General features: G+C 58.8%; 2 protein-coding genes across 2 annotated transcripts; both read right to left on the minus strand.

Annotated features, from left to right (window-relative positions):
- Positions 1–1,216: 1,216 nt before the first annotated feature.
- HSD17B7 (hydroxysteroid 17-beta dehydrogenase 7) lies at positions 1,217–7,753 on the minus strand. Its single transcript, XM_054286245.1, has 9 exons — positions 7,706–7,753; positions 7,404–7,607; positions 7,214–7,306; positions 6,270–6,384; positions 5,606–5,800; positions 4,661–4,765; positions 3,587–3,643; positions 2,946–3,044; positions 1,217–2,558 (listed from the first exon to the last, which is right to left on the minus strand). The coding sequence occupies exons 1-9, from the start codon at positions 7,738–7,740 to the stop codon at positions 2,463–2,465; spliced, it is 999 nt and encodes a 332-aa protein (XP_054142220.1). The 5' UTR covers positions 7,741–7,753; the 3' UTR covers positions 1,217–2,462.
- Positions 7,754–9,069: 1,316 nt separating this feature from the next.
- On the minus strand, positions 9,070–21,642 carry DDR2 (discoidin domain receptor tyrosine kinase 2). Its single transcript, XM_054286237.1, has 17 exons — positions 21,472–21,642; positions 17,658–17,752; positions 15,804–15,906; positions 15,452–15,683; positions 15,221–15,368; positions 14,986–15,091; positions 14,438–14,621; positions 14,124–14,367; positions 13,944–14,006; positions 13,687–13,817; positions 12,988–13,198; positions 12,285–12,508; positions 12,046–12,182; positions 11,496–11,675; positions 11,144–11,372; positions 10,477–10,626; positions 9,070–10,052 (listed from the first exon to the last, which is right to left on the minus strand). Exons 2-17 carry the CDS (start codon positions 17,740–17,742, stop codon positions 9,915–9,917), a joined length of 2,565 nt encoding a protein of 854 aa, XP_054142212.1. The 5' UTR covers positions 17,743–17,752; positions 21,472–21,642; the 3' UTR covers positions 9,070–9,914.
- Positions 21,643–23,532: the final 1,890 nt, after the last annotated feature.

A 23,532-nucleotide genomic window follows, 5' to 3' on the forward strand; every position in this document is an offset into this window, starting at 1 on the left:
TTCCATCCCATCCCCGCTTTTCCTGTTAAATGTCTAACTTCATCCTACAGGCACACTTGAGGTAAAAGGACCTAAAAGGTCCTAGCTCTTGTCATCAACCTCTGCCCATCCAAGAAATTTTCCCCTTTTTTCCAAGCTTTAAGAAAAAAAAATCCCAACAGAACCAGCAAACCCATAAATCAGAAGACATTTATTCTCCTAAGTATGCTAGATTGTGCAAAGCTACCTCTTCTAGGCTCTCCAGACCTCACTGCACTCAAACCCTAAGCCTGGCAGAGCTGCAGTGCCAGCTGGCACAGGGCAGTAAAAGTGATCAGCTTGGCATAAGAGCCCTGACCCTCCCACTCCCCACTAAGTTGCACTCAGTTCAATTGTGTCAAACTGTTTTGAGTAACATTTGCTATTTGTCTCGGCCCAGAGAGAAAATGAGGCAGGGATAACAAATGACTGAGTGCCTCTGCATTGGGGTGGGGGGAACACTAAAGGTGGAGCTGGTGAGTGTTACCTGCTACAGCCCAGGGCAGAAGCACAGCAAACTCAAGGTACTCATCTAAAACCAGCCAGAGCAATGTGCTTCAACTCCTGCAGAACAGGGAGCCAAGGACTGCTGCAGGATGCTGTGGGGAGGAGAACCAGCCACTGACTCTCCCTGTGGAGCAGGGAAGGCACTCCACCAGAAACAGAGGGCTTTGGTCCCAGGGTGTTTTGGGACACAGCTGAACAAAGCCACAGAATGCAGGTCTGGTGCTGGGACTGGCTTTATTGCATTAAATAAACACCCACATAAGCACAGCCCAGTCTGTTTCACAGCTCCAGCCACAGCTGAGGGAAGCAGCACCCCACAATGGCCAGCTCCTCATTCTGCTCTACTGCCTGGCCAAACCCAGTACACTGCTGCCCACACCAGTGCTGCTGGGCTCAGGCCTCACTCAGGGCTGAGCTGGGAGGGTCCCCTCAGCCCAAACTCAACACTGAGACACCTCTGCTGCCAGCACCCCTCTGCTCTGCTCCAAACCAGCGGAGGATGGGAAGAAATTAAAAAATGAAAGCAAGACCCTTTGAATGCGCATCCCTGCAAGGCAAGGCCATGAGGAGCCTGCATTCTCCTGGCTGCCAGCTCTGAGCAGGTTTCCTAGCAGAGCCCCTCTCTGTGGCACCCTGGCAGGAGGCAGCAGCCAGGGCAGGCAGCACTCCCACTCCAACAGCACCCGACCCCAGGCAGCCCCAGGGAGGTGCATTAAACCATTAATTAGTGCATTAAGCATTAAGAGTCATTATGTGACACAGCGGGTGAGCAAGCACCAAGACATCTCCCAAGAGCCTAAGGCTGGGAAATAGTCTCAGGCTTCCCACAGGCGCTCAGCACACAAAACCACACTGAAGTCTTTAGAAATCACTCATGTCTTTCCTTAGCTGAAGAAGCAAGCCAAAAAGGTGGTTGACAGCTCTTCCATGGCAGAGAGGCTCCACACTTCCCAGGTATGCACGGATTTACAGCACAAGGCACCAATTAAGTTTCCTGCCAAGCCTCCAAGTCAAAAGTAGATGGATATTGGAGTAAAAACACCACTGCATTAAGGACAACTCAATTTCAGTTGTTTATTCATTACAGCACTTGAAGTTACTTGGTGGCAGATACTTGCTCAAAGTCTCCAGATAAACAACAGGAAGAATGGTTGGTACAATAGATTTATATAAAAAGAGTTAAATAGATAAAACAACATGGTAACCTCTCACTCTTGCTCTAAACAGAGCAGACTGGCCCTGAGTCCAGGTTAACATCACCCTTTCAAGCCAGTCATGGTTAAAACCCTCAAGTGCCCATACCCAGGGGACAGCAAGGCATCTGTCCTCACAGTTGAGGCAGGTGTGTGCTTCTCAGGCCAGCTCTTCAGCAGCTTGGTTTCAGCTGCTGGGCAGACCCTGCCTGCCAGTAAGGTTCAATCTCGCTGAGCAGGTCTGCAGAGGCAGCCCCAGCTTTGGTGAACAAGTGTAAGGCAGCTCTGCTGAAGGTGAGCCTTCAGGCACATCAGGAGGAGCCACAGGTGATGTGTCTGAGCCATCCACAAACACCAGCAGAGCCAAGATGCAGGGCAGCACCCCAGACTGCTGCCTTTACTGCCCTGAGCCAGATGGAAACCACAGGTTCTGAGGCTGCTCCTGAACCACACACAGCTCAGTCATGCTTCTGCAAGACACCACTTTGCAACTGTGTTAGGACAGACTCTGCCTATTCGAGGTCTCCAGTTTTATGCCAAAAGAAAAATCCCATAGCCAAAGGTCTAAGTATTTCTCTTCAGTTTTCACACTTCCATTTTCAGGAACTGTTCACCTTCTGTCGAGAAGGAAGATTGTGTCTGAAGCCATGTGCCTGCAGAACAGCTGGCAACACAGGTAGCACCAGAATGAAGAAACCCCAGGTTACTGATACAAGACTCTCACCCCACTGAGACTAGCTTTGCTTAATCTAAGAGATCATGGTATTTCTCTAGACTCTGCTCCTCCAGTTCCAACAGCTTCTGGTAAAGTTTCTCAGCAGTGTCTTCATCCACATCCATCTGGAAGGCAAGGAAAGAGCACTGTGAGACCATCCCTTGGTGGCAGCCAGTGCAGACACCGAGGGCAGCTCTGGGGATAAGCAGGGTGCATTTCCAGAGCTTCCACCTTCCCAGACATGCTCTGTCACCCGGACATAAGCCAGAACACATTTTGGGAAAGTATCATCCCACACTTAACCCGTTCTGATCATCACTTCCACTGTCTTCCAGACTCCAGCCTAAGGCTGGAGTTACTCTAGGAAGCACTGCAGGTAACCCCACATCCCCTCCTGCTACTTAGCACTCAACAAGCATCTTCCTTCCACTCCAGGCACAGGACACCCTTGGCACCAGCCCTCCCATACAAAGCAGATGGCAGAGGCAGCAGGAAGCTCCTTCTCCACTGACCTTTCGAGGCTCCACGTAGCATCTCCCCAGTCCAGAAGTACAGCTGTGGTATTTGACAAGAGCATCCAGGTACTCTGGCTTCTGTTTGAACAGCCACACCTGGAAGAACACCACAAAGATGTACAAGTCCAGCACACACTGTCCCAGCCACGCCTGTGGGCAAAGACCCGACTGCCAGCAGACACGGGAGAAGACACCACAGGAGCTCCCACCAAGCAGGGGAAGATGTGATCTGTCAAGTTCTGAGCTGGCTCCCTTCAGTTGTGACCTACCTCAGCCAAGAGTAATGGAGGTTTCTGCTACAGCAGCTCAGCATGGCTGCACTTGCTCCCACTGTGTTTGAGACACGTTGTGCCCCCCATCAGCCACCTCCACCCCCTGTGCTGCACATCATTCTCCCTGGCCAGGATGCTTTCCCAAAACCATTTATTTTATGGGTACTGGGTGAAGGTCACAGAGCTCCACATGGCTGAGCAGCCCCGGGGACAGCTGGCTCCCACACTCACTGCTGTGTGCCAGCTGGGGGTCACACACAGCTCCCACCCACCAGCCTCGCTGAGAGGCTCTTTGCTCAAGCCACAAGACCCCAGAAGAGCTACTCAGAAGGAAGCAATGCTAAAATCAAATTGTGAACTACTTACATGAGCTTCTGCTCCATTATAGGGCGTCAGAGTATAAGTTTTGGCAAAAAATCGGATCTGAGGGGAAAAGAAGGACATGGCAGAGTTTGTACCATGGCCCAAGGTTTGTTGGCAAGCCCTGAGCAGCCCAAACACTCCAGATAATCTACCAGAGGTACAAGTGCTTCTCAAACTGGGCAACAGGTAACACTGCACACTGACTAAAGCATCCCTTATCACACAAACTGCTTTCTGGAGCCCCCCAGCAAGTGTCACTCCATGGTCCCACACAGAGATCACCCAAGGCAGGAGCAACAGCCCACACACACCTTGCAGGTGCCTCCTCTGGAAGGGTCTCAAGGGCAGGAATGGCAGAGGGGATCTGCAGGAGTGCCAGCCTTGGGGACAACTGAGAAGGCACTGCCTCTCTGCTGCCAGGAGAAACGTGATCCATCAGGATCAGCTGCTGCAACTGGGGCAGGTTAAGATGAAAGGCCACTCTTGCAGCAAGAGCATCACGGCTCATAGGCAGCCTTCAGGGACAGAACTGCAGCAAACCTGGAAAGCTGAAGGCCAGAGGAAGAAAGGCAAGGAAACTTCTGAGGAAGCAGATGGGGAGGCAACAGAGAGCAGGAAGCTTTGCTTTCCATAGGGTTGGAAAGAAAAAAACAACACTGCCTTCTAGAGGAATGGAAAGAACACCACTGGAAAGCAGGTTGTTCTAGAAATGAACAGCATCTCAAAGCACAGGGGCCAAGCTGGGGCCACATCCCGAGCTCTGCTGCCAGCAAGCTGATGGTGTTTCACAATCCCAAGCAGAACTGGCAAAGCTTCCAAGGGGAGCTTTGACAAACACTGCTGTAGCTGAAGGGCTGACCCCTGCTCCTCTGCCAGTGTTTAGCACCAAACCTCCAAACTCAGCTTGGAAACTGGGCCCCAAGATGAGAAGGGCAAGGCTTACACAGGGTCCAGCCTGCCCAGCCCAACAGAAGGAAGAAATCTACACCAACACGGGCAGCAGGGAGCCAAAGTGTGCTGTACATCACTTGCAGTGAAGTGTGTCACAGCCCAAAACCAGCCAGGACATCCACTCACCAACCACATGATGGGCATCAGCAGCTTCCACAGAAAAATAGGCAAAATTCTGTATGTCATGTTGGACATAACGAGCCCAGGACAAACAACACTGGAATACAGACCCTGCAGAGAAGAAACAAAGTCAGTGTGCAATTACACCACACTTCAAAGAATGGGTCATGCTGCTTCCCTCCCAGTGCTCCTCAGCCAGAGAGGGTGTGTACAGACATCAGACTTTGTTACTCCACTAAGCACCAGAGCAGAGAGCAATTAGATGCGGTGGTTTTTAAGAGGTCCAAAGGTTTGTGTTTGATCCATGCCCATTACAAACCCCCAGGGTAGAAAATGCAGCCTCCTGGTGCAATCTCCATGCAGCTCAGCAGATATCCCAAAAATTACAGCCCAGTCAGACTAAAGACTACCTCTTACCATTTTCTCCAGAAGTGTTTGAGAGTGGCAAAAGCACCACTGCTGGAGCAGAGCTGCAGCTGCCAGCACAACCCATCACTGCCCCAGGACAGGGAAGGCAGTGGCTTGTACAGCTCCCTGGCTGACCTGAGCAGCAGCACAGAGCCATCAGCAGAGCCTGCAGCTCCAGGCAGCACTGCCAGAGCAGCCCTGTGCTGATGGGCAGGGACACCTGAAAAAAGCAGAGGCTCTTTGCTCTCTAACATCAATTCTGATCTAACGAGTAGAGCTTGCAAGGTAAGAACTGCTCCCGAAATCTCCCACTTTGGGAAGTCCTTCTGGCAAGAACTCCAGAATCTGGCAATCTCTCTGGCAGATTCCCTACCCCCCACACCACCAGCTCAACCTCAGCCATGTTTAGTTCTTACCTGTGCACTAAGGAATGCATCAGATTGCTATGAGTGAATGAATGCAACTAGGTAACAACAACGTCATGATAATTACAAACAGCAGCAACTCATTAGATTTCTGCAGCAACACAAACCCCATCATCACCTGGTCATTAAGTTTCCTGTTCAGAACCACACTGGTCAGGTCAGTAGCATATTTGGAGGAACTGTATGATTCCTGCCCCTTGGCATGCTGATAGTCAGAGAGGCTGAAGGCAGACTCCCTGGCATTGCTGGAGGAGGTCCAGATGAGTCGCGAGGGCTTCTCGTTGCTGCAGAGCAGAGACTGAAGCTGACGAACCTGGAAAAAGAATCCTTAACTTATTTAACACAGCAGTTTCCCAGGCTTAGGGTATCACTTTACAGCACCTAAGGCTGTGAGCTTCTCTCAGCTTTCCCAGACAGCTTTTCCTAGACTAGCCAAGAGCAGACACTTGTATGAGCAGCTGTCATTGGGCTGGACAGCTCAGTTGAGCACCTCAGAATTTAATACAGCCAAGCCTTAGCATTTATCCTGGATGGAGAGCTACATATGATTGACTTCTGTCTGCTGGCTCACTAGAGTAACCTCAAAATTATATTAACTCTTACAACAAAAGTCACCATTTATTGCTCATTTAAACAAATGTCAAGCCTTTGTCCTGTCATTCTTTATCTGTCAGGCTGCAGCCTCCATCAGCATCTGAACCTGTGAGATCTGTACTGCCCAGACCCATCCCTACCCACATCAAACATCAGACTGAGGGTTCAATCTTCGTGCGAAGCCTCACCAGCATAAAGTGCCCAAAGAGGTTGGTAGCAAACACCTCCTGAAGCCCATCTCCATTCAGCCTGTCCGTCTGGGTCATGACGCCTTCTGCAGTGGTCAGCATGTGGAGCAGCTTCCTGGAAGCCAAGAACAGGAGTTAGTGAGGAACACTGCCAGGGGGAATCCACCACTTCCCCACTTGAGCCCTTCAGCAGTACCCTCACCTCACAGGCTACACACAGCTTTGCTATCAAGAGCAACATCAAACCATTAACAAAATAGATGGGAAACGTCTAGAGAGTATCACAGGCCCTTTATTTGCAAGTGCCTCAATAGTCACTAGACCAGAGAAGTCTTGTCCCTTCCTTCACCTTCCCATGGTAAAGTACTGTTAAAAACACCTCCTTCCCTCATTTCACTCTCAGATAACTTAGTCAAGCTTCAGCATCCAGCCAAGGCCTCGGGCCATGCCTAATGCAGGCAAGGAAAGCAGTCTGGCAGAGAGCTCAAGAGCCCAGCAGTTCTGTCAGACTCACACAGGTCACTGTGCTGCCTACAGAGCAGCGACGCTCACACCAACCATGGCCCTCACAAACTGCTGTGATCCACAGCTTTGAACAGCTGCAGAAACCTACCCTGGCATCACAACAACAGCGAGGAGACCCAGAGTTCAGCACAGCAGCATTTCTCAGGCAGCGGCAGGGGCTGCAGGCTCTGGGTGACCTCCTGCCCTGCCCTGCGCCCAGCGGGGCTCACGCCTGGCAGCAGAGGTGGCTCTGGGTGCCTTGGGCCACCGCAGCACGGCACTCAGCCGGCAAACCCACCCCACAAGGGAGGGCATCCCCAGGGCCGTGCTCTGTCTCGCACCGGAGGGAGGCGGGCTCCTCAGCACGGCACCCAGGGCACGGCCTGGCGGTGCCAGCGCCCCGTGCTGCCCACAGGCGGGGGCTGGAGCAACACTCCTACCCGGTGAGGAGCCCGTGCCAGAGAGCCTTGAAGTTCACGTGCGGGTTGGGCATGATCCCAGCGTTGAGGTAGACAAAGTCCAGGCGCTGAAACCTGCGTGGAGAGAGCACGGGAGCCGGGTCGGAGGGGTCAGGGGTGCCCGGCGGGGCGCAGCGCGGGCGGGGGTGTCCCATGGGGACAGATCCCGTACCTGCAGCGGAGCTCACGGGCGGCCCGCAGGACGGAGGCCAGGTTTCCCAGGTCCATCTCCACGGTGGACACCTGGGCAGAGGGGTGGGTGGCCAGGATGAGGTCCCGCGTGGCTTCGCTCTTCTGCTCGTTGCGGCAGGCGATGCAGAGGTGAATGCGGCCATCCTCATCCAGCAGCCGCTTGCACAGCGCCAGCCCCACACCGCTGCAACGGGACGGTGTCAGAGAGAGCCGAACCGGACCCAGCCCAACCCGAGCGGAGCCGAGGCCAGCCCGCCCCTCCCGGCCCTCAGCGCCACTCACCCGCTCGCACCGGTCACCAGCACCACGCGCTCCATCGCTGCCCCGCGCCCGCCGCCCCCGCCCTATAAGCTCTGCGCGCGCCCGGCCCCGCCCCGCCCGGCCCCGCAACCAATCGGCGGGCGGCAGGGAGGTGGGGCCCGCGCCGCCGGTGGCGTGATGATGAGCAGAGCGCGGGGGGCGGGGCCAGCGGGGCGCGCTCCGTGACCACGCCCCCCTGGGGACACGCCCCGCCCCTGGGGACACGCCCCCCCTGGGGACACGCCCCCCCTGGGGACACGCCCCGCTGCCGGCGGGGTCCCGGCCGGAGCAGGGCATGGACACGGCGGACCCCACAGCTGCCCCCCAGACCCCCCAGCCTGTTACTGAATGCGGGGCCATGCCGATGGTGCAGAGTGGCCGGGCCCCGGGAGCTGCAGATGCGCCCCACCTGCCCCAGCCCGCTGAGGCACGGCTGGGATGGGCCACAACGCACCCTGAGCACGGAGCGGGACAGGCAGAGAGACACCAATTCCAGGACACGAACAAGGCCCGTCCTCTTCTCGACACGCTCAGCAGGGATGAGGCATCCATGATGTGTCGCAGGCAGGAGGAGCACGCGGGAGACCTGTCAGTCTCTGCGGGGCACAGCCACCATCCCTGCCCTCCCCTCGCCCAGGCACACCGCCCTGCCCCGGCCCTGCTGCTGCACATGGCTGCTGAGCCTCAGAGCATCCTCCCTCCCACCCGCTGGGACACACAGCTAGTGTGGGTCAGCCAGCTGCTCCCTCCATCACCCTGGCTCCAAGTCTCGGGCGGTTACCTGTGTTCCACCCCACATCCCAGGCACACGATGCAGCTCCAGAGCCCCCCAGCCCCGGGGTGCCCTCGGGGGAGGCGAGCTGAGCTGCCTGCAGAAGCGCCACAAGGAAACCATGCAGCCAGATCACATACCGAGTGTCTCTTCAGCGGGTTGGCCCCTACACATAGGTGCATCTACTGAATATACACATGCCTTAGCCACGGGGTACCGGGAACCGTGCCACGCGCGCCTGCTGGGGCTGAGCTAGTGCGTACGAGACTGCGGAGGGCACCATGGACCCCCCAAGTCCACAGTTCCTCCTGCCCAGCCGCAGGAGGGTCCGAGTTTGGGGCCTGGTGGGTCACCTGCCAGGGCCCGTGGCTTTGGCACCTGCCCAGTTTGCTCAGAATGCTGGCAGCTTCGGGAGCATGGACTGGGGCCAGAATGCTGTGGGATGCTCAGGGTGGCAGAGCCCAGCTCAGGGGCTTCAGCTGGACTGTGATCCCAGGCTGAGAGCCAGGGAGAGCTGGAGCGCCCTGCTCCATGCCTGCGGGGTTGTTGCCGCAGGCTGCCAATGAAACTCTGCTATACACATTCTTCTCCTGGCAGATGAAGACGTGGGTTAACTCTGGGGGAGGAGGACCTGGAGATTTCCCCATGGAACTAAAAGGTACTAGCATCCTGCTGCCAGCTGCCATGCATCACCCGTGGGGCATCCAAAATGCGTTTGTTGGGCAGCTGAGCTGCCCTGGAGTGGCTGTGGTCAGTGAGAGAATGTCCCCTCGGTCCGGGATGCCTGCTTCTCCCTGGCTGCACACTCCAGCAGCTGGGTGAGGTGCCGGGAGCGCCCCCAGTCTTCTCCCTGTGCAGCTGGGGCTGGCCAGCAGGGAGGGTGCCTCCTGCCTCTCCATGTGGCATGTCCAAAGCCCCGAATGCCCGCGGAGTCTTTGTTTTCACCCCGCGATCGCACAGCCGCAGGCTGCTCCCAACTCCTCCTGAAGCAGGTGGTGGCTGCTGGTCTGTCCCTGCTCCAGCAGGCACACACCTGCACACATCCCTTCCCCAGGCACCTGCCCTGCGTGTGGGCTGAGCTTCCTCATGGAGAAAGTCCAGCTGAAGTTTGTCCCCTTCAGCCGGGCAAGAGAAGCCGCTCTGTCCCAGTCCCTGTCACCAGGAACAGGCTGCACCAATAAATAACCCTCCCCCAGCCGCTGCCGGGCTCAGGCCTGCGGGGAAGAGGGAGGTCTGAGCTGTCCCACACCGTGGGGCTTTGCTGTCCTTGGGGGCCTCCTGTGAGGCCTCACTGCACAATGAGAACACGAGCAGCCGCTCCGGGTTTATGGCTAAGTCCGAGTGAAGTGGCTTTGGTTTGCATCTGGGGCTCCTCTGGGCACAGGGAAGGATGGGACCAGCACAGGCGGGAGCCGAGGGTCATTCCTCACTGGCTGAGTCCTGGAGAAGACGATGGATGTCCTGGAAGGAGGGACGATCTTTAGTGTCCCGTCTCCAGCAGCTGAGCATTAGCTTATAGACTGAGTCAGGGCATAGCATGGGCTGGGGAAGGTAGGTCTGCAAAACAAATAGCAGAAAAGCAAAGAGAGAATTACTGCCACAGAAACCAATGTGCAAACTGCTCCTGGAGAGCCCCGTATCTCAGGGTGCCCCAGCTCTCCATGGCCCGAGGTGGGGGCTGTGCTGCCGTGTGCCCAGGGGCAAGATGACCCAGTGGCACAGTGAGGCAGCTGGGGACACCTGCCTCTCTGCCAGACCCTAAAAGCTGCAGTGGGGTCAGTGAGCAAGCAGTGCCTTGGGCTGTGTAAAGTGCAGCGTTTGCCACGATGGGCCCTTCACCAGGACTCCTTCCCGGAGGAGTGCCTGTCCCATAGCTGCCTCACAGCCAAGCTCCCTATCTGGTCACCTTAAAGTCCCTCCCCAGGCCCCTGATGGCCTAGGTGCACCCCTGGTCCTCTTGTCCAGTCCATCCCGTCCCTACCTGGCGGCCCTGGTCGCGGAAGAACTCGCCGGTGTTCTCGATGACCTGCTCGTCAGACATGTGGGAGTAGGGCTGCTCCCGGCACAGCGTGAAGGTCTCCCACAGCGTCACTCCGAACGCCCACACGTCACTGGCCGTTGTGAACTTGCCCTGGCCAGAGGGAGCAGAGCAGGGTCAGGCATGGGCTTTGCCCAGAAGTTCCAGGTGCTCGGGGATCAAAACCTCATTCTGGATGCTTCAGCATCCAGGTCTGGTCACAGAGAGGTGCTTGGCCCCACAGACCTGCTTTCTGCCTGAGGCCAGAGCCTGGTGAGCAACAGGTCTGCCTGGCAGTGACTGCTCTGGACTTGCCAAGGACCCAGCTCCTGGCAAAGGTAAAGACCAACATTGCTCCCTCTTCCAGGCCTGACCACGGCCAGGATAAAATGCCAAGCATCCCGTTTAAAGGATGTCCTGCACTGGCACATCAAAAATCACCACAGTCCCCTCCCAGCCTGCCTCAAAAAGCTGCCACCACTCCCGTTGTCCCCATGCTTCATCCCAAATCTGGGCTGCAGTGAACAGAGACCTTGCCATCCCTCCTGCACCCCCCAGCCCAAGGAAGCATGGCAGTGAGCATCCCCAGAGCCATGTCAGTGTCCGCCAGAGGAGCCCCAGCCCCGTGTACCAGCAGGATGCTCTCCCAGGACATCCAGCGGATGGGGAGCACCGCCCGGCCCTGGATGCGGTAGTAGTCCCCACTGTAGAGGTTCCTGCTCATCCCAAAGTCGGCAATCTTGATGGTGTAGTGCTTCCCCACCAGGCAGTTGCGCGTGGCCAGGTCCCGGTGCACGAAGTTGAGGGACGAGAGGTACTTCATGCCCGAGGCGATCTGGGTGGCCATGAACCGCAGGTCACTGTCGGGGGCACACGGGACGAATGAGCACAAGGCAGGAAGGACAACAGCCAGAAGGTGCTCCAGGCAGGGTGTCCCAGGAGCAAGCAGCACTGCCTGCCCCTGCTCTCCCAGGCAGCCCTACCTGACGGTGGGTGCAGGGCCGCCTGCCTGCTGGCGGGACAGGAACTGGTTGAGGTCCCCGTTCTCCATGTACTCGGTGATCATGCACAGGGGGTCATCTGTGATGCACACCGCCAGCAGCCGGATGATGTTGGGGTCCTTCAGCCGTGACATGATCTTGATTTCCTTCAGAAAATCATTCCTTTCCGGAACAGAAACCACACAGGTGGGATAGACAGACCCAGAGGGCCACAGAGGTGAGCACAGACTGGCCAAGAGTGCCACCCGCCCACCCAAGCCTCCCGAGGACCTGTGGGCCCCTTCCCCTGGGACTAGAGAAGATGAGCTGCAGGGTGGGCTCAGCAGGTAGGTAGGCACTGGGGAGCTGGTGAGGACTAAGGATCCTGACGTGTGAGAGCCCAGCATTCCCAGAGAGCTCAGGTGTGTGGTCCTTGCAGCTGCACTGAGCATACGGCTGATGGAGACATGGAATGCTTTCCAAGCATCCCAGCTCTCTTGGTGAGGCTCTGCACGTGGACAGTGCTGGGGTGTGTGCCCCCCTCAGCCCCTACCTGGCATTCTTGTTGGCATCTGCTCGCAGCATCTTCACAGCCACCAGCATGGGGCGGTCAGAGCTGCCATCCAGGCCCTCCAGGGCAAAGTCCTTCCCCGTGAACTTCTCCATCCCCTCCACTTCACAGAGGTGAACCTGGCGGAGCAAGGGGCAGCTGACTGACAGCCTCCACAGCCCCTGCGAGCTGGGAAGAGCTTTGCCTGAGTCCTGCTCGGAGCAGGCCCAGTTCCCGCTCACCTCCCCAAACTGGCCTTCCCCCAGCTTCTCCTTGAAGGTCAGCAGCTTCCTGGGGAACTCCTCGACAGCCACATCCTTGCCAGCGAGCAGGTCCATGGTGAGGGCCGGCACTGAGTAGGTGTTGCCGCCCGTCACACCCTGCAGGTTCACAATGTCGGCCTCGGCGTAGTGCGGGACGCCCTCGGGGACGCTGGCCTGCGATGGCTTGGTGGGGCTGCTGCAGCCTGGGGGGACACAGCGGGGCCAGCCCTGCCGTGGGTGTCTTGCCCTGCACCCTCTGCTCCCTGGGGCTGCTCACACTCTGCCCCTTCTGCCCCAGAGCCCCCCAGGGCTGCCTTCCTGCAGGCAGCACAGGCTGCTCCACTCCTTCCCCACCAAGGGCAAACACCAACCAAGCCCTGAGCCCCAGGGGAGCAGAGATCAATGCCTGGCCTCCACGTCATTGAGGAAGAGGTGCCAGAGCATCCCAAGGATGACAGTGGGATACACCTTAGTCTGGCAGTGGATGTCACTGATGGCTCTCAGTCACAGGCTTTGTGTGACCTTCATGGGGACTTGTGTGACCTCTCCCCCTGTGACAAAATGTTTGGAGAGCGGCCAAAAGCTGGGGCTGGAGAGAGGGGGCTGCAGCAGGCTCCGTGAATGGTGTCCTGGCTGCCACCTGTGAGATGGCTGTGAGCATGCAGGGTGTCCTGGCTCTCACCTGTGTCCTCCTCCCCCGCGGTGAACTCGGGCAGCTTGCGGATCAGGCGGGAGGGCTCCTGGTAGTCGGGCCCCAGGGGGAAGATGCGGTCATAGGTGGAGCTGGACTCCTGCTCGCTGGGGGAGGAGGAGCGGTTGTGGTTGAACATGCTGGATTCACTGGGCAGGGAGAGGCTGACGGTCATTTCATCATCCAGCATCCTCCGTGATGCCTGTGACAGCGGGGCAAGGGAGGAGAGAGGTGGGGTTCCCCACAGCATGGGCAGGATGGTACCAGGGATGTGACCAAACCTCCTCTCTAGTGCCTTGTCCCTAGGTTGCAGGGACACTCCTGCCTGAGTTTGTCCTCATGTTCCCCCCTTCTCTTGTCTGCCTCTATGGAAAAGGGTTTGGCTTCATCAGTTCTGTGAGTGACCTTGTTTAGGTGGTGGCTGTGGTGAGAACCCTACACACCCAGGCTCCTGTCCCCCAGATCAGCTTCAGGACAGAGGGATGGACAAACAGGCAAGTTCCAAAGTCACCACCCTGCTCAGCTAAGACCCCTTCCTTGGGAGATGGGTGAAAAGCCTTTCTGAGGAGGGGAAGGGAGCATCAGCCCTTGCATGGAGTCTGTTTTCTCCGTGCTGAGCTCCCAGAAGAACCTGCCCAGAATGACCCCACCACCGCAAGGCACCTCACCAGCCACACCACCCTTGCCCACCTTCTCCAGCATCTTCTGCCAGAACTGCCGCCACAGTATGATGACAATGATGGCCACCAGGATGAAGATGATGGCCACCAGGCACCCGATCAGGATGCGCGTGTTGCTGTCGTCTACCTTGAGTGTGGGGTCTAGCCGGAGAAGGGGACAGAGAGGGCCGGTCACAGTGGGGAATGGGGAGACCCCCTGCCCCTCTCCTGTGTGGGATGGGGCACAGGGCCCACCCAGCACAGGGTGACATTGCTTCCCATGCTTACCATAAGTGGTGGGGACCACGGGTGCCTCGGCGGGGGGCACTGAGTTGTTGTACATGGCTGCATCTGGCCAGGGAGAAGAGAACATCACGCTGGGGGTGTGGATGGCCCACAGCCCCACCACCTCCTTGAGCCTCCCACCCAGGAGAGCCCGGTCCCCATGAGGCTCGTGGCAACTAGTACCTGACTGGAAGGTGATCTCACTGAACATCATCCAGGTGTCGGCGAAGTAGTACTGGCACTTGATGGCGCTGGCCATGCGGTGGAGCAGAGGCACGGTGACGAAACGGGCGCTGGGGTTCACATCATCCAGCACCAGCACCGAGGACACGGCGCTGGGCTCCCACTCGCTGGCGTCGGCGCGGAAGTAGCACTGCACCTCCTTGAAGATCTTCACACCTTTGGCGAACATGTTGTTGCAGTGGACCTGTGGGGCAGCCTGTCAGCACAGCCACCGAAGGGCACGGGGAGGGTGACAGGGCGGGGGGGGTGAGGACCTTCATGGCGGTGAAGTTCCTGATGCGGTCGAACTCGAAGGTGATCTCCACGTAGCCGCCTGCCGTGCTCTCGTTGCGCCAGCCCACGTAGTCGTAGCCTGGCCAGACGTGGTACTCGTGGGTCTGCGTGAAGTCGTCCAGCCCCGACACCCCGTCCGTCAGCTGGCCCAGGCCCTCTGTCATGCTGGCATGTGCAAAGGGACAGAAGGAGCGTGACTCTTGCCAGCCCCACAAACCTGCACCACCCAGCACCCCCTAGCAGCTCCTCACAGGCCCTGGGACACTCAGGGGGGGATTTTGTTGGAGATGTTCTCTCTGGAAAAGGCTGTGGGGTGCTGAACATGTGGCGCAGCTAGAGCAAATCCAAGGGAAGGGCTGGAGCTGCTTCCCTCATTACACTGACCCCCTCATGATGTGCAGCCTTCCCAAGCTGGCCATGTCCCTCACCTCAAGGACACCGCAAGCATTTGCTCTGCTGAGGATCAGCCTGAAAATGCAGGGAAGGAACATGCCCCTCACCTGGTGCCCAGCATGGCACCAGTCCTCACCTGTACCCAAAGGCTCCGTCGTACACTGAGTCATTCAGGTAGATGATGGTGCCTCCAGGAAGGATGAGCTGCTGCCCGACCGGCGCGTTGTAGGACACCAGCCCATCTGCAGGGAGGGAAGGGTGAGTGCATGGACACCCAGCAATCCCGGTGCTGCAGGACAGACAGCCCCCGCTGGGATGGCCAGCACCCCAGTGTGGGGACACAGGGACAGGCAGGGGCCCGCAGCACGCACCCAGCCAGGCGCAGCCGTACAGCTCCACGCGCAGGCAGACATTCATGGAGTGGTCGGTGACGGGGATGAAGCGGACAAAGCGGGCGATCAGGGGCGGCTCCAGGTCCTTGAGGACGATGTCGTAGGTGTTGGTGTTTCCATCCAGCACCTGGAGAGAGAGAAGCATGGTGGGGACGGGCAGGAGGAGCCTCCTCACCCACCACCCAATGCAGCCCCCACCCGTCTCCTCACCTGCTTCCCGTGCCGGTTCCTCCAAGAGATCCAGCGGGTGCCATCCCGGCTGTAGTTGATTTTATACATGGGGGCAAACTCATTGCCGTGGCCCTTGGCGTGGCGCCCCTGGGTGCCCACCAGTGTGATGAAGTGCAGGGCTTGCAGGTCAATCTGCAGGAACTCCTTCAGGTCATTTGGCTCCACTGGGGTCTTGGGGCACCAGGCTCCGTCGCCCTCCTCCGAGTCCAGCCTGCAAGATCAGAGTGGAGGAGCTGTTTGCAGGTGGCTGAGACCAGCCCCACGTCCCCCTTCTCCCTCCATGCCAGCCCAGACCCTGCTGTGGCTATTGCAGGAGGGTGCCCACACTCACCGTCCGTACTTGGCGGCCGTGGAGTCAGACCAGTGGCTGGAGGCTGAGATGTCCTCGTCAGGGATGTGCCCACCTGACATTCCCAAGGGGTACCGACACACCGCTGCAATGACACCGGCAGGGCACTGAGCAGGAGGGAGTCCCTCCACGGAAATGGCCTGGGCTGGGCCACATCCACTGTGCCCCGGGGCAGCACTCTCCTTCCCTCTGGCTCACAGAGAGAGGACGAAGCAAGGCAGGGACAGTCCTGCCAAAGCAGGCACCTTCTCAAGCAAGTGAAGCCTCTGGCCAGAAGCGGATGCCAGCCCAGCTCCCAGTGAAGTGGGAAGAAGGGGAGGTGGCTCCAAGGCCTAACGGGCACGCAGGGCCCTGTCCCCAGGGATCTCCTCAGCCTTGCTGGCAAGGATCTTGGCTGTGGTGGACGGCCTGTGAGCTGGCACTGCTGTCCCCACGCTCCAGAGGGGCCACTTGCCCAGAAACCTCACTGCAGCAACTGTGCCGCGCTGCCCGCTGCTCCCTGTCCCTGCCTGAGGGAACAAGTGACCAAGACAGCCACTCGTCCTCCCTGATGACCCCTCAGCTCCCACCCCCAGCCCTGCTCCTGGCGGGGCTGCAAGTGGAAAAGTACCCGGGGTGGTGGGCGGGCTGCGCCCCCGAGAGGCAGCCGACTCCCTCAGCACCGCATCCTCGCTGCTTCCCAGCAGTTATTTTTTCACGCCCGGCCGCCAAGAGCACAGCTGAAAGGGCGGCTTGTTTGGCCGTGTTTACAGTCTGGCTGCCGGCTCCAGCCCACCGCGGTCCTGCCACACCGCCCCGAGCAAACACCCGCACCGAGGGGCAAGGACTGGCAGGACACGGCTCCTGAGCCGCCTCCTACCCCACAGCCCCCGGGGCCGTGCACCCACAAAGAACCCACGTCCCATCGTGTCACCATCCCCGGGACCATATCCTGCCTCAGGCACAAGGATGGGTGCATCTTCATCGTGAGCTTTGGCACAGGGGGAGCATCTCTTCTTGTCTCTTGCTCTCACACTTGTGATGCTCTGCAGAGCACAGCTCCCGCTGAATTGCCGTTCAATTCTTGCCAAACACAGGGCCAGCCCTGTGTTTTTGTCTTGGTAATGACAATCCTGGCCAGGCAAATCCAATCCTGCCAGCCATTGATGTTTGCAGGAGAAACAGGATTGCCTCCCTAAATAAGCACAGTGCAACCTCCAGGGAAGACCCAGCTAACTCCTCCCACAGATGGAAGAAGCCTTTGAAGGGACTTGTTAAAGGAACTCCCTGGGGAAACCCTGGGAAAACCTGGGCTCTGTCCATCCCTGCAGCACAGGATGGGGCTGAGCCCTGCAGGAACAGCCATCTAAACACACTTGTGCTGCTGGCCGGCGCAGTGTTGTGGTTTCTGAGCAGAAGCCAGGCACCCAGTCAAGCCACTTCACCAAAGCCAGCCTTGATTTGCTGCAAAACCACCAGAGAAGGCACAGCCCAGCAGAGAAAACAATAGCTTGGCACCTGGCAGCCTCCAGCCTCAGTGAGCCCCCCTGGGCAAGGGCCCCCTCAGAGCCCAGGGCTGAAGTGCTTTGCCATGTCCAGCACCCTGCCAGGGGCCACACGGCGCCTGTGGCACGCTGGGGGGCTCTGAAGGTCACTGCAGGTGCCCAGGTGAGGTGCAGGACAGCAGAGTGACCAGGCAGCTGCAGGCCTGGGGGCCATCACAGGCTGCTCCCAGAGCTGAGAAAATCCCAGAGACGACAGAGACGATGCGAGTCCAAACTTGGCCATCTGGCAGGAGCAGAGACCAGGGAAACGAAATTCTGGCACCTGCAGCCACCTGGTCCCTGTCTGACTTACCGGGGTTGACCTGGCCTCTGGCAGCACGTGGCACGTGCAGCAGCAGCAGCAGCGGCAGCAGGGCCGGCCTGGGGGTGGCCGACATGTCGGCAGTCCTGTGAAAACAGAACCAGGGCTCGTCACTTGGGGCAAACGCCAGCCCTGCTTGGGGCAGCCAGCTGAGGGTGGGAGCACTTCTCCTGCACCAGACCCCGTGTCCCCACCTCGGCCTCGGAGGAGGAACAGAGCCCCAGGCTCGGATCTGTGATGGTGGTCACAGGGATGGCAGACTCCACCCCTGGGAGCCATGGTGTGCCACATCCACATGGAATGGCCACAGGACCCACGGGAAGCTCCCTGGGGCCAGCACTGGGCACCAAGGCTCTGGCCTGGCCGCTCACCCTTGGCTGCCTTTGAAATAAGAAGTTGCACAAGCCCATAACATCAGACAATAATAGCAGGGTGCCAGAGCAGTTCCCTGCCTGCTGGCTTTGAGAGAGAGCAGATAATCAGCCGAGATTTACAGGGTATTTACTGGGATAGCTCCCAATGGCAGAGTGCTGCCAGGGCCTTGTGTGACACATAGAAGTGTGACAGAGGGCGTGGGAGCCACCTTGCACCCTCTGCCTCGAGGGGAGCATGGGATGGGGCTGGAGGGGACCTGGGGGTCCTGGGAACGGGGCCTGGGGAGAAAAAGGACTGGTGCTGCCGGGCCTCTCCTCAGAGGGGACAAGGGGACCTCCCCAGGATGTGCCTGCCCTTGTGCCAGGGCTGTCACCACAGCCATGGCCTTGGCCCTGGCCGGCCCTCAGCTGCCAGGAACCCCCAGGGCCCAACAGCTGCCACGGTGCCCACACACCTCTGGCCACCACCACGGGGCCTGGCACCATGCCGGGGGAAGCACCAGGGACGCCCCCAAACGTCACCAGCCCTGCCCCAGGCTCCCTGAGCCCCCCTTATCTGCCAAGAGGACACTTTCACACCAGTACCAGATGCAATCAGTTCTCTTTCTGTTTAAAAGGGCTGTTTTAATCTAGTTCAAATGCACATTAACCTTTGAGAGAGCAACCTTCTAACCTGGGGGGGTTAAAAGGACTACAGCTCCTGGCCAAACAGGGCCTGGCTGCTGGGGTAAATCCCAGCCAAGCCCACTGCACCAGGGATGTCCTGGCTGGCACCTCCTTGAACCAGCCCAACACCACTGATGCTGCAGGTGACTGCCTGGTTGTGTCCCTGCATCACCCCACAGCCTTGTCCCCACCACCGAGAGAAAGGCCAAACACACCCAAAGCAGCTGCCCACACCCCACAGAGCCAGCTGGGAGGCGCTGGGCATGGCCCTGGGCGCTGCCACAGCTGGGGCTTGGCATGGCAGGAGCGAGAGCGGAGCTTGCTGTGGCCACACCAGCGCCAAAGGGACAGCAAAACCCCAGGAGCTGCCACCTGCCCTCTGCAAGGAGCTCTCTGCACCCCACAGTGCCCTGCTGGATTCCTGGGGGACTCTGCCAAGCACCAAATCTCTGCAGGAGGCACAAGTAAACACCTCCACTTGGGATGATTTCCCCCCCTTTTTTCTAACTTTCCTTTCTTTCCCTTTTTTTTTTTTGTGTTTTTTTTTTTTTAAGCACAATATGTAGTTGCTTTTTTTTCCCCCTATTCCCAGCTGGGAAACTGTTGCTAGTTGCAACTAACTCAGCTGCAACTGGGAATTTCGGCTGCATTGCCCAGAGGCACACACAAGAGGCTCCTGCGTTTGATGACGGCCACTTCCCCACCAACATTAAAATCTTAATTTCCTTCTGCATTCCAAAAAATATCCAGGGATATTTTTCCCACTATTCTTTCAGGCTGAGTAAACTCTTAAAGCATCAGGATACCACATGCTGCAATGTCCTGCAGGGAATGCATTTACATTTAGCCTAGTATAGGGAAATCATCCCCACGTAGCCACTGGGAAGTGCTCATTACTCCTCAGGGGTGTGGGGCTGGGGGACAGTGAGGGGACAGTGACTCAGGCCACAAGGCTGAGGGCTAAGGGACACACAGTCGAGCACAGGGGCAGTACTGGCAGCCCAGCTGGAAATCAGTTTTGTGCCACCAGCCCTGCAAAAGGGATGGCTTTGCAACGTTTTGACTGAAAATGTTTGCTGAAATTTTTCAATCACTGGAAAGTTTTAGTGTAGACAGTTTTTGGAGCTCCTCCCTGGCATCGCCTGGGCTTTGAGTTTCCCTTGGCTGCTGCTTGTTTGTTGTTTTCCCTTATTTCCCTGCTTCCTTATTCCACTGAAATAACCAAGGGTAATAACTGGGGGAGAAACTAAATTTGCTTTTGTACCCTCACCGGAGCCATGGTCCCTCTTGCTGTCAGCTGTTCCAAGTGATGCCCCCAGCTGGGCGAGGGCCCCAGCTTGCTTCCCAGGTGGGCACTGCCACCTTTGCTTCATCAGAAGGATGCATCATGCATGGGGAGGGGGCTGGACGGCAGCAGCCTGCACCCCTTGTGCACACCAGGTCCTGGACACAAGTCTGGTGTGTCCAGTCTGCCAGGACTTCCACGGCTCCTGTTGCAGAGCCCCAGTCCTCACACGGCGCTGGGGCTGCCCTCCTGCTGCGTGAGACAGGTCAAGGCCACTCAGGGAATGTCCCTGAGTGATGACAGGCTCGCTGTGAGCCCGGCCCAAGGATGTTTGGATAAGGGGGTTCAGGATGCCTGCCCCAGCTGGCACTACAGCCCCCAGCATGCCGTGCTGCCGGCAGCCTTGGCGGGAGCACAGCGCAGCATGCCGGGACCCGTAGTCCTCCTGCCTTCCAAAAATGCCATTTTAGACTTTTTCTGGGCAGGATGCAGCCCCATTTCCTGCAGCAGCAAGCGCCTCCCCAGCCACGGGCTCGCTGGCTCAGCCCGGGGCACCGCAGCTGTCCAGGGTGTGAGGAGCAGCCAGCACATCCCCATGGCTCCAGCTGCCCTGGCGAGACCTGCCCGGAGCACGGCTGGGGACCTGGGGACACCGATCTGCCAGGGCCACGGCCCGGGGACACTGAGCTGCCAGGGGCACGGCCGGGGGACACCGAGCTGCCAGGGGCATGGCCTGGGGACACCGAGCTGCCAGGGGCACGGCCGGGGGACACCGAGCTGCCAGGGGCATGGCCTGGGGACACCGAGCTGCCAGGGGCACGGCCGGGGGCCTGGGGACACCGAGCTGCCAGGGGCACAGCCGGGAGCCTGGGGACACCGAGCTGCCAGGGGCACGGCCGGGGACCTCGGGACTCCGTCCTGCGGGTGCTGCATCCTGCGAGTGCCCCCTGGCAGCCAGGCGCTCCCAGCCCGGCTCCCAGCCCTCACCCTGCCGCCAGCAGGGCTCCACAGCATCGCCCCAGCTCCACCCAGGGCTGGCAGCCACGAGTGGGCTCCCAGCACCAGCACGGGGGCACGATGCTCACGAGCACCAGGACAGTGGCCGTGTGCTCCCCTTCCCAGTGTGACCCGGCGCCTGGCTAGGGGACCCTGGGGACAGCAGGGCCTCCCTGGCTGACCAGCGCTGCCGCCAGCCCTGCCAACAGACACATAGGCGGGAGCTGAGGAGGGACACCAGGAAACGCCGGCCTGGCACGAGGCACGGGGGGAACCGCCGGCGCTGTGGGGTCAGCTGGAGAAAAGGGGGCAATTGTCACCCCCCGAGTGAGGACAATGCCCTGCTGCTGCCCCAGACCCTTCCCGGGCAGAGCTACACCCCAGCCCCTGTGCCGGGGCTCCGCCAGAGCCGTGTCCCGCCGCAGCGCCAGGCCGGGAGGGTCCCACAGCCCCACACAGCCCTGAGGGACCCCGAGGGACTCACCGCAACGCCGGAGGGCGGGCGGGCTCCGCGCCCCTCGCCCGGGCCGGGGAGCCAGGTGAGGAGCGAACTTTCCCCGGGCTGATGCAAGATGCCTCTGGGAGCTCGCTCGCATTCTGCGGATTCCTGGGAGCCGGCCAGAAATCCCACAATCCTACATCTCGCACATTTGGTTTCAATTAGGGAGCGGAGAAGGGGAGCCAGTCAGCGATCCGGGCTGGCGTTTCGGCAGAGGTTATTTTCCTCGGCCCGAGGGAATGTGCGCAGAGCTATAATTTACAGCAAAACCCATTCATAGCGCGAGAGAAAAAAATAAAAAAGTGCCCGTGGCCAGCAAGGGAACTTAAAGCAATAGGCAACGTTTGACTTTCCAGTGCCTGTCCCGTGGCTGTGGCATGGCGCACGCGTCCAGGACCCTCCTCCTGCACTGTGGGGCTGGGGAGGACACCCCCAAAGTGTGCGTGATGGGGACCCTCCACAAGACCCCAGAGCTGGGCCACCCCTCTCCGGGCCCCTGGGGGGATGATTTGGGACTCCTGCACGGGCACATGTGGCCCGGACAGCAGCCAAAGGACCAGCCCGGCCCAGGGCACGGGCTCAGGGCTCCAGCTCCCCCAGCTCCGCGCAGAGCTGGCGGCTTGACATCATTTCCAGGCACTAGCCTGGCACGGTGGCCACCGGCTACGCAACGAGGCAGGGAGAAAATAATAATGCTACTATTACTAATACTAATAATAATGGGCTCACATTAATTTTTGTGCAGCATCAAAAACCACAATTAAAGAACTTTTTCAAAAAAATGTTTAGACTTTTATTTTTTATTTTATGGGAAGGAAATAGCACCCCTGGCAGCAGGCCACCAACTCCCGGAAAAGCTTTCCTGTCCAACAAGACACCCCAAAGCCCCAGGGCTGTAGCCCTGCTCCTAAACCTCTTTGGCAGCATGAAGTCTCCAGACAAACCAACTGAATCACAGGCAGGGGAAGCCAGGCACTGCCCCCAGCAGTGATCCTTGTCCCTGCCACCACAGAGGGGCTGCAGCACTGCCCAGGGCGACAGAGGCAGGGCACAGCTTCCCCGGGGCTGGCAGGGAGCAGGTCTGAGCAGTGCCCCATGTGCTGCCCCAGATCAGCTGGCAGGGAGAAGCACAGGCTGCCCTACGTGCACACTGGCACAAACACCAGCCAGCTCTGCTCCACTCCCCTCCTGGTACCTGGAAGTGCTGCTCAGATGGCTTGGCAGCAGCCTGCACCCTGGCGCTCTGCCCCAGGACCGAATGCAAAGGTGGTGGTCTGCAAAGCCCAAAAGCCAAAGGCTTGGCCATGCACAGCCCAGCCAGCCTGCGGTGAGCCAGCAGGAGACGGCAGCAGCCAGGACCCCCCACACTGCCCTGGTGGCCCTGGCACAGTGCCTGGGGAACCAAGTGCTTGGCTGAGCCTGGGGTGCCCAGCAGCCACCTTTGCACCCGGGGGGCACGGGGTGACATCCCCCATAGGGAGTGGTTTGGGTCCCATTCCCAGGCCTGCAAGGGAAAATCCCTCCCCAGGCAGCCATGGGGCAGTGAGGGGCCGTGGCCACATCAGGATCAGGAGAGGAGCTGGCCAAACTCTCCATCCTTCTTCCCAAACAGCTGCTGTGCCCCAGGCAGTCAGGACACCACACTCCTCGGCAGTGGGCTCACGCAGGAGCCAGAGCCCCTCCAGGAAAAGCAGAGGGCACATGGCACTGGTGGAGGGCTCGGTGCCAGGCTGATTTCACCCTGAGCACTCCAGCAGTGCAACACACCTGATGTTCCTACCTGCTCAAGGCTTCCCACTGTTTGCAGAAATATAAGAGGAGGGTACAACTCTCTGCTTTCTCCAGGAACACCCCAAAGGAGCACTGCAGGCTAGAGGCCCTGTCTGCAGCCACCCCAGCCAGCCACCCTTGCTGCACTGAGCAGAGCACTTGGCATGATGCAGTCGGCTCTCTACTCCATGAGCCCCTTGGTGCAAAGTCATTGTCACTCAAACACTCAAACTCAAACACAGAAGACAAACAGGAGGAACTCAAGAGTTTAATTGG

Source organism: Melozone crissalis, unplaced genomic scaffold (assembly GCF_028551555.1).
Source record: "Melozone crissalis strain CALT ecotype California unplaced genomic scaffold, PUWL_Pcris_2 ptg000045l_1, whole genome shotgun sequence".
NCBI classification, from domain to species: Eukaryota; Metazoa; Chordata; class Aves; order Passeriformes; family Passerellidae; genus Melozone; species Melozone crissalis.

Excerpts from the sequence above, each read along its gene's own strand:
- DDR2 (XM_054286237.1), bottom strand. The coding sequence starts at position 17,742 with ATGTCGGCCACCCCCAGGCCGGCCCTGCTGCCGCTGCTGCTGCTGCTG. Across the intron at positions 15,907-17,657 it reads CAGAGGCCAGGTCAACCCCG|CGGTGTGTCGGTACCCCTTG; the intron begins GTAAGTCAGACA and ends GTGTCATTGCAG. Across the intron at positions 15,092-15,220 it reads GTACGGCTGCGCCTGGCTGG|ATGGGCTGGTGTCCTACAAC; the intron begins GTGCGTGCTGCG and ends CCCTCCCTGCAG.
- HSD17B7 (XM_054286245.1), bottom strand. The coding sequence starts at position 7,740 with ATGGAGCGCGTGGTGCTGGTGACCGGTGCGAGCGG. Across the intron at positions 6,385-7,213 it reads TGGCACGGGCTCCTCACCGG|GAAGCTGCTCCACATGCTGA; the intron begins GTAGGAGTGTTG and ends CTTGGCTTCCAG. Across the intron at positions 3,644-4,660 it reads TGATGCCCATCATGTGGTTG|ATCCGATTTTTTGCCAAAAC; the intron begins GTGAGTGGATGT and ends TTTTCCCCTCAG.